Below are 17,008 nucleotides of genomic sequence, written 5' to 3' on the forward strand. Positions count from 1 at the left end.
AAACCCCGTGTCCCGCGCTAATCAGTTTGCAGAGCAATCGCCAAGTGGCTTAAACACTCAAGCAAGCACTCCAACGAAACGGCTGCTAAGGAACGCTTGGCTTGGCAAGGGATAGCGAGCTGATTGGTAATGGAACAGAGTACAGACCAATGATGGTGGGCTTGGTCTCCCTCTCCTCCATTCATTCTCAGTCCTAGACATCTAATCCCTGATTGGACGAAGCCGCAACTCACGAATGACTCAGTCACAGGAGGCGTGGCTTAGTACAGGGATTATGGATGGAGTGGTGGAAGGGATTTTTTGCCGTCTCTGACGCAGGCACTCACTTATAGGGCCCGATTGGAGTATGGATGGTTCATATCGCTTGTAGGTGAAAATTCGGTTCAAATATTTTTGAGGTTTTAGCGCAGCCGCTCTTGCGAGGACACTAATTTTATTATATATTTTATTTTGAATTTGGTTTTCGATTGCTTCCAGGTGTTTCTGTCGGTGGTTAGTCATACCCAGTTTTTGGTTTTGCTTATTTCTTTGTTTTATATATCCGATATTTTCTTAATTTCTTTCTTTTCAGCTCCCGCTACGCTCTATGATTATAGGCGGTGTATAAAACAAAGAATCCTTAAGTGTATCGCGTTAGCATAAGATATATAATTACTATCGGCATGTACTTTCTCCTGCTGCTACTTCCGATTAACAACAACTTTTTTTGCAATAGATTTACAGTGGGATTTCAAAACAAATATAAAATTCCGAAACACGATATTAATTAGTAATTTTGCGATTTAGGCTAAAACTCGACAACATGAAACTCGACACTGCAACTGCAACTTGCAAGAAACGCTGATTCGGTGTGAAGTCCGCACAGTACACGGAAGGCCGTAATGCTATGTTTACGTATTTGTTTTATCGGCCGATGGTTTGGGGCTAACTCTTATTACATGAGACGAATTCCTACATAGTACATGAGGTTTGTTTATTATGCTGGTAAATTATAGTTAAGATCGGATTTATTTTTTCGTGTTATTGAACTCGGTGTTGTGTTTGTTTAGAGTGTTTGCTCTTGAGTTTGGGTGGTTAGGTTCGAATCCCGGCCGAGTAGTCCCAAATATGTTAAATATGGTGTAAGTGGTGCTGCTGCCTCGCCTGACGCTCAACATTTAAAATTGGATGGAGCACGCACACCCTAGAACGGCGCACACCTTCGCCAGGATTAACAATTTACTGATACTGATAGGTAAGATCTGGATTCGGACCTGAACCAAAATCGAATCGGCTTCTTCTCACCTGGCCAACAAAACCACCTAGTTTTGTAATCGGTCATCCACAACTTTTTGAGATATCGTTCGTTTTTGCCATATCACTCAATGGTCAATAATGATTAAAGATTAAAAAAAATTCTCATATCCGGATCAAGATTCGGATCTACACCAAATTTGAATCGATTCGTCCTTATCACACAACAAACCTGTCCACCAAATTTCGTCCGAATCCGTCCATAACTTTTTGAGATACCGTGCTACATATCGGTTTTAGCCTGACATCTCAATTGTGAAGAATCACAAAAATGTATCTGATCCGAATCCGGATCTTCACTAAAATCGAATCATTTCGTCCTTATCACACATCCAACCTGTCGACCAAATTTCGTCCGAATCAGTCCATAACTTTTTGAGATACCGTGCCGCATTTCGGTTTTAGCCCGACATCTCAATTGTGAAGAATCACAAAACATTATCTGATCCGAATCCGGATCTTCACTAAAATCGAAACATTTCGTCCTTATCACACATCCAACCTGTCGACCAAATTTCGTCCGAATCAGTCCATAACTTTTTGAGATACCGTGCTGCATATCGGTTTTAGCCCGACATCTCAATTGTGAAGAATCACAAAAAATTATCTGATCCGAATCCGAATCTTCACTAAAATCGAATCATTTCGGCCTTATCACACATCCAACCTGTCTACCAATTTCGTTTGAATCCTTCATCAACTTTTTGTGATACCGTGCTACATATCTGTTTTAGCCCGACATCTTAATTGTGAAGAATCACAAAAAATTATCTGATCCGAATCCGAATCTTCACTAAAATCGAATCATTTCGGCCTTATCACACATCCAACCTGTCTACCAATTTCGGCCGAATCCTTCATCAACTTTTTGAGATACTCTGCTCACAGACAGACAGGAGTGAAAATATAACCTCCGTCCACCTTCAACGGAGGCAGAGGTAACAACCATAGGTTGGTAATCAGTGCAGGCTTTCATCGTCTTATTGGCCTCTAACGTTAAGGTTGAGTTTTAAAATGAACTGTGAGAGGCTCAGGAAACTCAGACCACTGTGCGAAAGATCAGATATCCACACAGGTTTAATTCCCAACCAACGAACTGTGATGACGAGGTGTTTGTTGTATGCGGATTTGGGTATTTAACGCCGCCGTCTTACCTTTTGTACAATTGTTAGGATTGTAAAGGCAATTTTTGAAGTCGAAGAAACCTTTGCAAAATGTTTTTTAAATCTACGTATCACTTTAATTGTATTGCAGTTGTTTCAGTTGTTAGAGTGAGTAGACCTGATTGTATAATCCTGAGAATTATGTAACATATAAACACCGGCAGGTAAATCAGCAAAGCAAAGGATGGAGTCGGCATCAAGTATGGAAGTGGGACCACAATCGGCATTGAAACTAGATCCTTGGGGACTGGTCTCTCGCTTTGGCGAGTCCTATCGTCGACGCCTGATCAAAGACCCAGGATTGGCCACTCGCCTTGAAGGGGCTTGCAGGACTATTTCCTACGTAATTGCTGGTAGGACATCTCTTGTATCTGACTGTTCATCTTTTTACATCATCATCACCGTTGTTATGATGACAAATTCCATAATGATGGTGATGTTGGATCCTCACTTTCAGGTCGTTTCCAAGCCTCGAACGAGCTTTCTGAACTCGGTGAGTTTGCGAGCGTGACATTTTATTTTGCTTATGCGGCTGATTCTAGGTTTAACCACACCTTGTGCATTTGCAGCTTATTCTGTTTCAAACCTTCTGGTCCTCATCCACGATGGGATCCTCCACAAGCCATCCCAGTACCAAACTGCTCAGGTGATGAGTTTACTCATTTTATCTTTTTATTGGCATTGATAGTGGAATTCTTTTGTTTTTTTAGCTCACTTGGAACGAAGTTCCGGGGAGTTTATGCAATGGCGCGTCGTCAGTCCGTCAATCCGTCAGTCCGCCTGTAAACACTTGAAACTTCTTCTCTGAAACCGCTGAAGGGATTGTGACCAAACATGGCACAAATGATGTTTGTTGTGTTGTGACTTAAGTTTGTTCACAGCATTAAAAAAAAGCCTGGTGTTGGCTTAGCGGTTAGGGTGCCGGCTTGGGATCCTAGGATCCTGGGTTCGAATCCCGGTCGATCGCTGAATTAACGCTAGGGGGGTTGACTAAGCCTGTCAAACTTCTGAGGTCGGCAAATTGAGTACCAGCTTGCTGGGATGAATGATCCCGGTGTGTACCCCAGTTTAGAATAGGTACACCGTATCCCTGCGCATCGAAGAGCGTGACCAAGGGTTGGCGTCAGGAAGGGCATCCGGCCATAAAAACATTGCCTCAAACAGGGAACCATGATTGTCATGGGGCCCGCAAGGCTAACCCCTGCTCTAGCGGGGAAAATGGCCTTAAAACAATCATTCATTCATTCATTAAAAAAAATCAGGGTCAAAGGGGGTTTACCGGGTTCAGAGTGGATCTAGGTTTGACCCCCCAAAATATGTATTTGTTTTCTTTTCAGAAACTACACACACAATTTTGATGAAACTTCACCACAACCTTAATCACCCATTATGTACCAATGTTTGTTCAAGTGTTACGGATTCGTCACTTCCGTTGTGGTGGTTTGCATCCACTGTAAATATTTCCGATTCCATGTATTATTATTGTTGTCATTTAAAGGGAATAGATATTTCTAGTTTCAAAAGTTAAAAGTTAATGTTAAAAGAAACAGGAAACCGGATCGGGAACCGGACGAAAAACCGGAAGAAGACGAGGAGAGAAAGGAGGCGGGGCGAAGTAAAGTCGGACAAGAAGCTGGTTGCTTTGCGGTCTGGATCGAACGTTGTCGAGCAAGAGTCACGAGTGAACTTTGGGTTTCCTGGGAAAAGGGATTCCTGCGATTGAGTTGTTATCGCTGTGACTGATCAACCTGCGTGTCAGGTTTGGCGTTGGATTCCGAGGAATCATCGTCGGGTCGTTGCGTCTCGAGAACGAGCCGTCAGCCATTTTGACTCGCACGCTTTGCTCATCGCGAAAGGTCTTTGCTTTGCGTCAGCCATTTTCACCATTCAGACGTCTATCTGGGATGTGTGTGTGCAACGCGGATTTTGAAGGCAAACCTGAGGTTCGCCGATTTGGAGCTGTAAAACATCCATACCAGAGGGTGTGATTTCCCAGTCGCCTTGAGTGCGCTTTTATGCAGCTTTGGGCCGCGTGACTCTTTGCGCTGCTTTGGCCACGTACGCCTTTGTGCAGTTTTGGCGGCGTGACTGGGCCCGTCATCTGAACGGGATTCTGGTTTTGATTCGACATTGCTCTGACGATCGCTGGAGGGGATCAACTTTGAGCTTGAAGACGGGAATATAGAGACATTGGGGAATGTTCTTTTTTCACTCACTTGGAGCACAGTGAGTTACCTTATACTAGCTGATGGTACCATCATAAGATATACATTGATTGTACTTTTGATTGCTATTATTGTTGTATTGTTATTCTTGTGTGATTTTTAATACAATATTTGTTTGTTGGTAACAATTGGTGTGGTTTCACCATTGATTTTTGACACAGGATAACACACTTTTCTGCCGTGACTCCTCTCGGGGCTCGGAGGTACACCGTGACCAGGGGGTCGGGGAGGAGCACGTAACACAAGGCATTAGAAAAATTGGGGTCTGAGGAGGTATATGGGGTCGGGGGAGGAGGCTGGTTGTCCCCAAAATAGGTATTTTTTTGTTTGTTTGTTTCAAGTCTTATGATTATGTTAGTATGATTCTACATGCTGTCCTGTCTTATATAAACCATTCAAATTGGTTTAAAATACCTTTAGTCAGTGCAGTATACTGTTTATTCTACCAGGTTAGCACCAGGGTTCTTGCCCCTATGTTTTTCTTCTGTAGAAGTGAAGGCTTTTATTTTTTGAATGTCGAGGGTAATAAAGATCATGGGTCAGAATTGGAGATGTCGGGGGTAATAAAGATCATGGGTCAGAATTGGAGATGTTGAGGGTAATAAAGATCATGGGTCAGAATTGGAGATGTCGAGGGTAATAAAGATCATGGGTCAGAATTGGAGATGTCGGGGGTAATAAAGATCATGGGTCAGAATTGGAGATGTTGAGGGTAATAAAGATCATGGGTCAGAATTGGAGATGTTGAGGGTAATAAAGATCATGGGTCAGAATTGGAGATGTCGGGGGTAATAAAGATCATGGGTCAGAATTGGAGATGTCAAGGGTAATAAAGATCTTGGGTCAGAATTGGAGATGTCGAGGGTAATAAAGATCTTGGGACAGAATTGGAGATGTCGAAGGTAATAAAGATCATGGGTCAGAATTGGAGATGTCGAGGGTAATAAAGATCATGGGTCAGATTTGGATATGTTGAGGGTAATAAAGATCATGGGTCAGAATTGGAGATGTTGAGGGTAATAAAGATCATGGGGCAGAATTGGAGATGTCGAGGGTAATAAAGATCTTGGGACAGAATTGGAGATGTCGAGAGTAATAAAGATCATGGGTCAGAATTGGAGATGTCGAGGGTAATAAAGATCATGGGTCAGATTTGGATATGTTGAGGGTAATAAAGATCATGGGTCAGAATTGGAGATGTTGAGGGTAATAAAGATCATGGGTCAGAATTGGAGATGTCGAGGGTAATAAAGATCATGGGTCAGATTTGGATATGTTGAGGGTAATAAAGATCATGGGTCAGAATTGGAGATGTTGAGGGTAATAAAGATCATGGGACAGAATTGGAGATGTCGAGGGTAATAAAGATCATGGGACAGAATTGGAGATTCCTAGAGATTCTGGTACACTGCTTGCTTGTTGATCTGGGGGGAAGAGTGATACAGAACAGCCTCTGGAAGCTGGTTCCATAGACTAGTCACAATTTGTTTGTCGTGGCATGGTTTTGAATCCCAAATCTTTTCCTGTTATTCCATTTTTAAAAAATCCTACTTTTGCCTTAAAGATACTTCATGCAGTAATTGGAAGTGGAGCATGTGGTGAAGATGGTAGGAAATGGAAAGGCTGGGATGGCACAAATAAGGCAGGAATCTTCATTTGAGATAACAATAAATGCAAAGCTTCTAAGTAAAGTGTTCGTACTTAAGGAGAGGAAGAAGCCAAATGAGGGAGAGGAAGACTTTCTTGGAGTAAACCATGAGCCATTCAAAAAATTGATACGATCCCGCAACAACGGTCTGCCAAAACATTTCAAATTACCCGACCATGGAAATTGGTTGGTCGTGCTTTTGCATTTTCCCCTCTGTGGGTCTCGTATTCGTTATGAATAGGGATCCTCTGCACGACGACATGTTCTTATCATGTAAATTCCTGCATGTGCAAGCTCTTCTGTGCATGTTTGGCATTGTAATAATGGATGTTTAAAGTGTTTTGCTCTTTTCTTTCAATGATTAGTAACCTACATGGTCCACTCACCTTTAGCCAAGATCAACCTCTTTCTTTCATTTCTTTAATAGTGTGGTTTGACAGCTGAAAGACAGTCAATAAATTGCTTGAGCAGCATTAACACTCTAAATTAGAGTATGGTACATCAAATCAAATCAAAAATAATTTGAGATCTATAGTCTTTAAAGAGCTACAGGGATTATCTCTACAAGTTTATGGTGCCGTTGCTAACTTGCCTGCTTTTGAGGAAAACCGCCATGGGCATCTTTAACGTCCACCAACAAACAACCAGTGCTGGCGGACAAGTCCTCGGGCTCAATGTCCTTCTGGGGAACAGCATCCACAATGAGGCACGCACGCCCTGCCTGCAAAACACCATGGTGATGGTTTATAGTTGGGCTGGGATTCAAACCCAGGCTGGACGGCATTGAGGCAGGTGTACATATCTTGATGCGACCCTGCCATCCCCTATAATGCAAAGAAGAATGGGGATTCCAATCAACACGCATCCGTATTTGGTGATTGAGAGCACTGTCTGAATCTTTAAAAAATTGTCGAGCACTTATTGTCTTCAGAAAGAGATCCTATGAAGTAATAATGAAGCACCCTCACTTTGGGTAACGTAAAAAAGGGGAAGGGATGCTATATTATGACCTACCTGATCATATTAAACATGTACCAATTATGATCAACCTGCCTCCATTTCAAACCGTTATTGAACAAGAAGATATTTGCAGAAACCAGAACAGCACTCGGTAGAGCGCATACCCCTGCCAGGATGAACAGTTTATATTTTGTATCCCGCTGATGAGCCGGATCTGGATCCGGACCTGAACCAAAATATAATCGGCTTGTTCATGTTCTCTACGCATCTCGTCCACTTCATTTTGTCATAACTCATCCACAACTTTTTGAAATATCATGCTATATATGATATCGTTTTTGACTGTCTCTCAATGGTGAAGAATCACTTAAAGAATTCTCACATCCAGATCCCGATTATCACCAAAATCGAAACAATTCTTTCTTGTCACATACGCAACATCTTCACCAAATTTCGTCTGAATACTTCCACAGCTTTTTGCGATATCCTGCTCACAGACAAACAAATAGACAGACAGACAAACAGACAGGGGGTGAAAACATAACCTCCATCCTCCTTCAGTAGTAAATGTATTCAGGAAAATTATCATGTCACTCAAGGATTTATCAGTGAAAACCCAAAGGTCAAAAATGACTTCCAGAGAGGGGGTGATCTACCTGCTCAAGCTGGCGATGCATATTTGTGGTGCCAGTCAGTCCATACATTGTGGATGACTCTTGATGCTGAGCTTTGGATTCACATTAAATGCTCAGTATGTAAATGCAGCATCCTCCAAATTAACTAAATAGAAAAACAAAGTGTGCTCAATTTTCTTGATTCACTACCACTGCATATTCACCTTTCTCTTGAAACAGACTTGCAAATTTAGCCTAACCTTGTTTTCTGACCTCATGTTATTTCTTTAACACCTGCTGTGCAGCTCCTCTCACATCGCAAGCTTCGTTCTTGGCTGACTGTGATTGGTTACTTGGAGGTGGTTGTGGAGATGGGTGCGGGGAGAGCAGGCGGTGATCATGCCCGATGGTTGCTCATTACTGCCATAGAGATCACAAAGTAAGGTGATGCCTGTGCAGGTGAAGCAAAAATCAGGGTTTAACAATTGGTTCACTTTTGTCTGTCTGTTTGTCTACAAACGTCAGTTTATGATTGAGGAACAACTTAAATTCAATTGAATGTTATATTTTGAACACAAATCAGAAAACTAACCTGCAGAAAACTAACTAACGAAAACTAGTAGTACTTTGGTTCTGAATTTGTCCCGAACGCGTATGCATAGAGAGCAGTGAGATAATTGTTTTATTTTATCCGCCTGTCTGGCAGTCAAACAGAATTATATATCATTCCAAATAGGAAATGTGCTGGTCTTAAAGATGCCATGATGGACACAAACAACAGGCATGCAGAACTAACGTAAAGTGTTACATAAGGTGGTGTAAAAGACACTGCATCAATGGCGGTTAACATCCAGGGAAAAAAATTATACAACTTTTAAAACCTTTATTTTATTTCAGTTTAAATAAATGCTTGAATAATGCAGAACACAAATCGCCTTTTGGTACTTTCAAAAACCTTTTGTTTCGCATTTCAGTGCTTGGAAAATTATTCATGCCTTGAGGGCAGAGTAACTGTGACAATCAACATTCATGCCATCTCATGCCTTGAGGGCAGAGTAACTGTGACAATCAGCATTCATACCATGTCATGCTTTGAGGGCAGAGTAACTGTGACAATCAGCATTCATGCCATCTCATGCTTTGAGGGCAGAGTCACTGTGACAATCAACATTCATGCCATCTCATGCCTTGAGGGCAAAGTAGCTGTGACAATCAGCATTCATGCCATCTCATGCTTTGAGGGCAGAGTAACTGTGACAATCAGCATTCATGCCATCTCATGCCTTGAGGGCAGAGTAACTGTGACAATCAGCATTCATGCCATCTCATGCTTTGAGGGCAGAGTAACTGTGACAATCAACATTCATGCTGTTGTTACGTGCTCCTCCCCGACCCCCTGGTCACAGTGTACCTCCGAGCCCCGAGAGGAGTCACGGCAGAAAAATGTGTTATTCTGTGTGTCAAAGATCAACGGAGAAGCCACCCCACTTGTTACTCACAAACAAATATTGTATTAAGATCACACAAGAATAACAGTACAACAACAATAGTATTCAAAAATACAATCAATATGTCCTATGATGCTACCATCAGTTTTGTAAAACATAACTCACTGTGCTCCAAGTGAGTGAAACAAACAAGAACATTCCCCAATGTCTCTTATTCCCGGCTTCAAGACGAAGTTAATTCGCTCCAGCGATCGCCAGAACGATGTCCAATCGAGACCAGAATCCTGTGCGGATGGCAAGTACAGTCACACCGCCGAAGCTGTACAAAGGCGCCCTCAAGGCGACTGGGAAATCCAAAGGCGCCCTACAGGCGACTGAGAGATCACACTTTCGGGTATGGACCAAGTAACCTTCAAAAAGCCACGTCACACACACGCCCCAGATCGACGTCTGACTGCGGTGAAAATGGTCGAAAAGAGATGAAACTGCGAGCGAAGCACAAGTCCTGCGCGAGTCAAAATGGCTGACGAACCGCTCTTGAGACGTAACGGCCCGGCGATAATTCTCCTCGGAATCCACCGCCAAAAAAACCTGACACACAGGTTGATCGGTCACAGCGATTACAACTCTGTCGCAGGAATTCCTTTCCCGGAAACCCGAAAGTTCGCTAGTGACTCTTGCTCGCCAACGTTTGCTTCCGAACTCGGAGCAACTCGGCTTTCTTGTCCGACTCCCTCGCTCCGCCCTTTTTTCTTTCTCTCGGCCAGTTCCCGATCCGATTTCCTGTTTCTTTTAACATTAACTTTTTTACCTTTTGAAAACAGTTCATGGACAATAAACCGTTTGAAAACAATAATAGTACATGGAATCAGAAATATTTACAGTGGATGCAAGCCAGCACAACGGAAGTGACGAATCCATAACACTTCCCCCCCTCAAGAAAGAAAGTTTGAACATAGTGAAAACTTTCTTTGTAGGCAAAACTCTCCCAACAAACAAAAGTAAACTCACACCCACATCATCAATTCCCATGAGAAACGATAATCAATATTTCCCAAAAATAAAGCAACAAAACCTCAAACAACCTACAGAGATTTCCCAAGTTAGTTCACTCTAGACAAAGCATCAGCAACGACATTGTCCCTGCCCTTTACATGCTCAATTTCCAAGTTGAACTCCTGCAAAGCCAAACTCCATCTCATCAACCTCTGATTTTTATTTTTCATTTTTTTGAATGAAGGTTAAGGGGTTGTGATCAAAAATCCAAAGTCAAGCAAATCTATAGCACTTTTTAGGGAGGCCGAGCTGAGAGCCAGGTTTCATGGTGGTTGGGTGGTGAGGCCTGGAAGTATCCACTACATGGACGCCTTTAGGAACGTGGAGTTCACGGTTAATCGGTATAGGAATCTTGGCTCGGCCGCTCCGCAGCATTCAGTGCTTTAAACTCTTCCTAACATTCATAATAATCATGGTTGGAGCGCTTGTCACTGTAGTCACGTGAATAGCGGTCTCCTTCTCGACCACTACCCTGATAATCATCTCTTCGGGAGCTGCCGTAACTCTGGGAGCCTCCATAGTAATCTCGACTGCGGCCACCACCAAAACTACTACTCCCACCCCGGGAGCCATAGCCACCCCTGAAACTACCTCCACGTTTTCCTCCTCTGTAGCCCCCTCGACGCCCATGACCTGCCTTCTCTACTGTTATGGTCCGACCATCCAAATCCTTGCCATTCAAATCCTTTTCTGCATCTTTGGCATCCTTGGTGTTTTCAAACATGACAAAGCCAAACCCTCTTGACTTTTGCGTCTCCCTGTCTTTTATCAGCCTCACTTCCAAGAGTGGTCCATATTGGCCGAAGACAGAGTCCAGAACAACTTCCCTTGTTTTGAAGTTCAGTCCACCTACAAAGAGCTTGCCAACATTGCCTCCATTCATGACTCGTGTGCGCTGACACTTAGTTTCAAGGTACTTGACACGAAGTGTCTGTGCAAAGCGTGACGTCCATACCTTCCTCTTCTCCTCAGAGCGCTTCCTACCCATAGCACGAGCCGCGGCACAGGATGGAAAGATACCTGGAATCTCCGGCTCTAACTGTGCGGTGTTATTTTCCATACTAGGCTTTTCAACAAACATCGGGTTACCAGAAACTTGACCACCGGCCAAATCATTCCCGATAACAAAAGATATTCCCTCTACAGGTAGAGTGGCTTGTAAACCTACGGCGGTCCTGACACCAAATCAGACTTTAAATGGATGACATGAAGTGGAGCTTTAACACAGCCACCAACCCCCTGTAAAAGAACACTCACACCAGTTGCCGTCTTCCCTGACAATGGCAAAATGCCTTCCAGCATTAAAGATTGATGTGCTCCTGTGTCCCTCAATACCCTAACAGGTCTCTGGTTAGTCAAGTCTCCATCCAGTGACACAAACCCCTCTGAAATAAAAGGTTTGTAACCCTCTTGAACACGGTCGTTCTGTGATGCCGTAACTTTGGCATGGGAACCTTCACCAGGCACTGTCCTCCGAGGACGATTTCTCGCATTTGCCAATGCATTCGGAGTTGTACTAGTCTGACTCCGCTTCTGATTTTTCCTTTTCAGGGCATAACATTGGGACATCAAATGTCCAGGTTTCTTGCAAAATGCCCAAGTAGGCCCGGAGGAAAAACTCGTGGTCTGCCTCGGGCCCCCCGGAAGATAAGTCTGTCTTGGAACTGCAGTCTTCTGATCCCTAAAAGTCGCAGTATCAGATTTGTCCCCATAGTCATCTCTGGGCCGCCTCCACGAATATTTGTTCTCCGCCCCTGATTTACCATAACTCCCCTGGCTAACTCTAGGCGGGAAGTTAGGTTTGTGGAACCCCATCCTGTGTGTCAAGGCATAGTCATCTGCCACGGTTGCTGCCTCATACAACTCTGGTACTTTCTTTTCCTCCAGATGTACTTTAATGTCTGCGTGGACACACTGTTTGATTTCCTCCACCAAGATCAATTGTCGCAACAGGTTGAAGTCTTTCCCAACCCCCTTCGAATCACACCACCGATCAAACATGGTTTCCTTCATTCTGGCCAACTCCACATGGGTCTCACTCTCCCTCTTTCTGGCATTCCGGAATTTTTGCCGGTAAGCTTCAGGGACCAATCCATAGGCTTTGAGAATGGCTTGCTTCACTTTCTCATAATCTACACATTGGTCAATCGGTAAAGCCGAAAATATATCTTGAGTTTTACCCACCAAAACACTTTGCACTAACATAGTCCAGGACCCCACAGGCCATTTTAGCATTTGAGCCACTTTCTCAAAGTGTAAAAAAAAACTTGGCTACCTCCTTTTCATTGAAGGGTGGAACCAGCCTCACATGCCTACCAACATCCCAAGTGTTCTGACTAGTTGTCGAATCAGCCGGCATGGATACGACTTCTCCCCGTTTTCCCATTAATTCCAGCTCCTTGAGTTTAACGTCCTTCTGATACTCCATGTCACGTTCCTTTAACTCCCTTTCGGCTTTCCTTTCCTCTGCTCTTTCCTTTGCTCTTCTTTCTTCTTCAGCTCTCCTTTCCTCTGTTCTTCTCTCCTCGAGTTCTCATTCCTGTTCTACTCTTCTTTCCTCGAGTTCCCTTGCAGTTCTCCTTTCCTCTGCTCTTTCCTCTGCTTTTCTCTCCTCGAGTTCCTTTTCAGATCTCCTTTCCTCTGCTTTTAACCTTTCCTGGCTCTGCAGTTGCATCTCCATTTTCCGGAGCTCCACATTTTCTTTTTCCTCGGGTAACCAATCCAAGGCTACCTCTGTCCATGTTCCCTGTCGCACCAGAGATTCTACCACCAATGTCTGCATCTCTGCTTTCTTCATATTAACTAGGGCCTCCAAGTTAAAATGTCTGGCCAATATCAAGAGTTCCGATTTTTTTAACGCTTGGAACTGTGCCTCATTAGAGGACACCGCAAACTGTTCTGCGTCAAACACCATGGTGACTATCAGTTAGCACCTGTTAACCTTCACACAAAAAAAAAATTGGGAATGTTAGAAAAATTCCAAGTTTGGGAATTTTGGGAATGTTAGGGAATTCTATCCCGGACGAATGTTATCAGGGAATTTAATCCCGGATGAGGATCCCAATTTTGAGCCCCCGAGCCAATTGGACGAGCCCCCAATTTCTGTTACGTGCTCCTCCCCGACCCCCTGGTCACAGTGTACCTCCGAGCCCCGAGCGAGAGGAGTCACGGCAGAAAAATGTGTTATTCTGTGTGTCAAAGATCAACGGAGAAGCCATCCCACTTGTTACTCACAAACAAATATTGTATTAAGATCACACAAGAATAACAGTGCAACAACAATAGTATTCAAAAGTACAATCAATATGTCCTATGATGGTACCATCAGTTTTGTAATATATAATTCACTGTGCTCCAAGTGAGTGAAACAAGAACATTCCCCAATGTCTCATTCCCGGCTTCAAGACGAAGTTAATTCGCTCCAGCGATCGCCAGAACGATGTCCAATCGAGGCCAGAATCCCGTGCGGATGGCAAGTACAGTCACACCGCCGAAGCTGTACAAAGGCACCCACCCTCAAGGCGACTGGGAAATCCAAAGGCGCCCTACAGGCGACTGAGAGATCACACCCTCATGTATGGACGAAGTAACCTTCAAAAAGCCACGTCACACACACGCCCCAGATCGACGTCTGACTGCAGTGAAAATGGTCGAAAAGAGACGAAACCGCGAGCGAAGCACAAGTCCTGCGCGAGTCAAAATGGCCGACGACCCTCTCTTGAGACGTAACGGCCCGGCGATAATTCTCCTCGGAATCCACCGCCAAAAAAACCTGACACGCAGGTTGATCGGTCACAGCGATGACAACTCTGTCGCAGGAATTCCTTTCCCGGAAACCCGAAAGTTCGCTAGTGACTCTTGCTCGCCAACGTTCGCTTCCGAACTCAGAGCAACTCGGCTTTCTTGTCCGACTCCCTCGCTCCGCCCTTTTTTCTTTCTCTCGTCCGGTTCCCGATCCGGTTTCCTGTTTCTTTTAACATTAACTTTTTTGCCTTTTGAAAACAGTTCATGGACAATAAACCTTTTGAAAACAATAATAGCACATGGAATCAGAAATATTTACAGTGGATGCAAACCACCAAACCACCATTTACAGTGGATGTTATGATTTATGGGAGCGAGATATGGGTAATGAACGGAGAGCAGCAACGAAGGTTGGAAAGGGTGGAAATGCGAATGGTTCGATGGATGTGCGGAGTATCGTTGAGAGAATGAATGAATGAATGAATGATCGTTTTTAAGGCCATTTTTCCCCGCTAGAGCGGGGGTTAGCCTTGCGGGCCCCATGACAATCATGGTTCCCTGTTTGAGGCAATGTTTTTATGGCCGGATGCCCTTCCTGACGCCAACCCTTGGTCACGCTCTTACGATGCGCAGGGACACAGTGTACCCATTCTAAACTGGGGTACTTGAGGGCAGAGTGCCTTGAGGGCAGAGTGACGTGATCATTCATCCCAGCAAGCTGGTACTCAATTTGCCGACCTCGGAAGGATGACAGGCTGAGTCAACCTCCCTGGCATTAATTCAGTGATCGATCGGGATTCGAACCCAGGATCCTAGGATCCCAAGCCGGCACCCTAACCACTAAGCCAAAGCCAGGCTGAGAGAGAGGAAGACAAATGATGAATTGTGCAAGATGATGGGAATAGAGCCTGTGATTGATGCTGTGAAGAGGAACAGGTTGAGATGGTTTGATCATGTGTTGAGGAAGGATGAAAGTGACTGGTTGAGAAGAGTGATGGAAATGAATGCAGAAGGAAGTAGAGGACAGGGAAGACCGAGAAAGACTTGGCTGAAGACGGTGGAAGAAGAAATGCGGGCAAGGGGGTTAACAAGGAGAGATGCAGAAAATAGGGCAAAATGGAGAAGATTGTCATGGGGACCGCAAGGCTAACCCCCGCTCTAGCAGGGAAAATGGCCTTTAAAATGCATGTTGTGTGGTTGTTGCAAACCACCACAACGGAAGTGACGAATCCGTAACACTGTCTCATGCCTTGAGGGCAGAGTAGCTGTGACAATCAACATTCATGCCATCTCATGCCTTGAGGGCAGAGTAACTGTGACAATCAGCATTCATGCCATCTCATGCCTTGAGGGCAGAGTAACTGTGACAATCAGCATTCATGCCATCTCATGCCTTGAGGGCAGAGTAGCTGTGACGATCAACATTCATGCTGTCTCATGCCTTGAGGGCAGAGTAACTGTGGCAATCAATATTCATGCCATCTCATGCCTTGAGGGCAGAGTAACTGTGACAATCAACATTCATGCCATCTCATGCCTTGAGGGCAGAGTAACTGTGACAATCAGCATTCATGCCATCTCATGCCTTGAGGGCAGAGTAGCTGTGACTATCAACATTCATGCTGTCTCATGCCTTGAGGGCAGAGTAACTGTGGCAATCAGCATTCATGCTGTCTCATGCCTTGAGGGCAGAGTAACTGTGACAATCAGCATTCATGCTATCATGCCTTGAGGGCAGAGTAACAGTGACAATCAGCATTCATGCCATCTCATGCTTTGAGGGCAGAGTAGCTGTGACAATGAGCATTCATGCCATCTCATGCCTTGAGGGCAGAGTAAATGTGACAATCAGCATTCATGCCATCTTATGCCTTGAGGGCAGAGTAACTGACAATCAGCATTCATGCCATCTCATGCCTTGAGGGCAGAGTAGCTGTGACGATCAGCATTCATGCTTTGAGGGCAGAGTAACTGTGACAATCAGCATTCATGCCATCTTATGTTTTGAGGGCAGAGAAACTGTGACAATCAACATTCATGCCATCTCATGCCTTGAGGGCAGAGTAACTGTGACAATCAGCATTCATGCCATCTCATGCTTTGAGGGCAGAGCAGCTGTGACAATCAGCATTCATGCTGTCTCTTGCCTTGAGGGCAGAGTAACTGTGACAATCAGCATTCATGCTGTCTCATAACTTGAGGGCAGAGTAACTGTGACAATCAACATTCATGCCGTCTCATACTTTGAGAGCAGAGTAACTGTGACAATCAACATTCATGCCATCTCATACCTTGAGGGCAGAGTAACTGTGACAATCAGCATTCATGCTGTCTCATGCTTTGAGGGCAGAGTAACTGTGGCAATCAACATTCATGTTGTCTCATGCCTTGAGGGCAGAGTAACTGTGTAAGATTCTGCAAGGTAACAGACAAATATGGTGGCAACTAGCGCTGATTCTTTCGTGCATCCTTTTTATCACAGATTGTTCAACAATCGTCGTTTCCTCTGCGATGAGTTGGCAGAAGTTTTGTAAATGCGTAAATGCAGGGATAAATGTCAATGAAAACGAAAAAATTATCTCAGCTCTTGAACTATTCTGTTTCACCCATCGGTTTTGTATGGTTACCATCATACCTGTTATGCAATGTTAACAAACAAAACGAATGCAGATCATGCTTGGAGACACAAAGCAAGAGTTTAAATAGCTCTTCCCATGTCCTTTTTATGAAGACTGTGTGTGGTAAGGTGTTCTATGAACTCTCTTGTTGTGTGTGGTTTAAGAGGAATGGCATTCGCCATACGATGCTTATTTTTCTGCATCTTTCTATAATTCACCAAATGTCTGTCCGTCTGTCT

The 17,008-nt window shown here is 44.1% G+C and overlaps 1 protein-coding gene across 8 annotated transcripts in view; it reads left to right on the forward strand.

The window, feature by feature from the left end:
* The first annotated feature begins 242 nt into the window (after positions 1 to 242).
* Positions 243 to 17,008, forward strand: part of PEX16 (peroxisomal biogenesis factor 16) — a 46,523-nt gene continuing 29,757 nt past the window's right edge. For 2 of the 8 annotated variants that reach the window (XM_068122221.2, XM_078781630.1), the window contains exons 1-5: positions 243 to 366; positions 2,621 to 2,809; positions 2,914 to 2,949; positions 3,026 to 3,102; positions 8,209 to 8,342. In XM_068122221.2, coding sequence (XP_067978322.1) covers positions 351 to 366; positions 2,621 to 2,809; positions 2,914 to 2,949; positions 3,026 to 3,102; positions 8,209 to 8,342 — 452 coding nt within the window. In that variant the 5' untranslated portion in view covers positions 243 to 350. Of the gene's footprint in view, positions 367 to 653; positions 968 to 2,620; positions 2,810 to 2,913; positions 2,950 to 3,025; positions 3,103 to 8,208; positions 8,343 to 17,008 lie in introns of those variants that run through there. The other 6 variants (XM_068122224.2, XM_068122223.2, XM_078781633.1 and 3 more) reach the window with 6 other exon arrangements.

This window comes from Myxine glutinosa, chromosome 7, assembly GCF_964187855.1.
Source record: "Myxine glutinosa chromosome 7, kmMyxGlut1.1, whole genome shotgun sequence".
In the NCBI taxonomy this organism is placed as follows: domain Eukaryota; kingdom Metazoa; phylum Chordata; class Myxini; order Myxiniformes; family Myxinidae; genus Myxine; species Myxine glutinosa.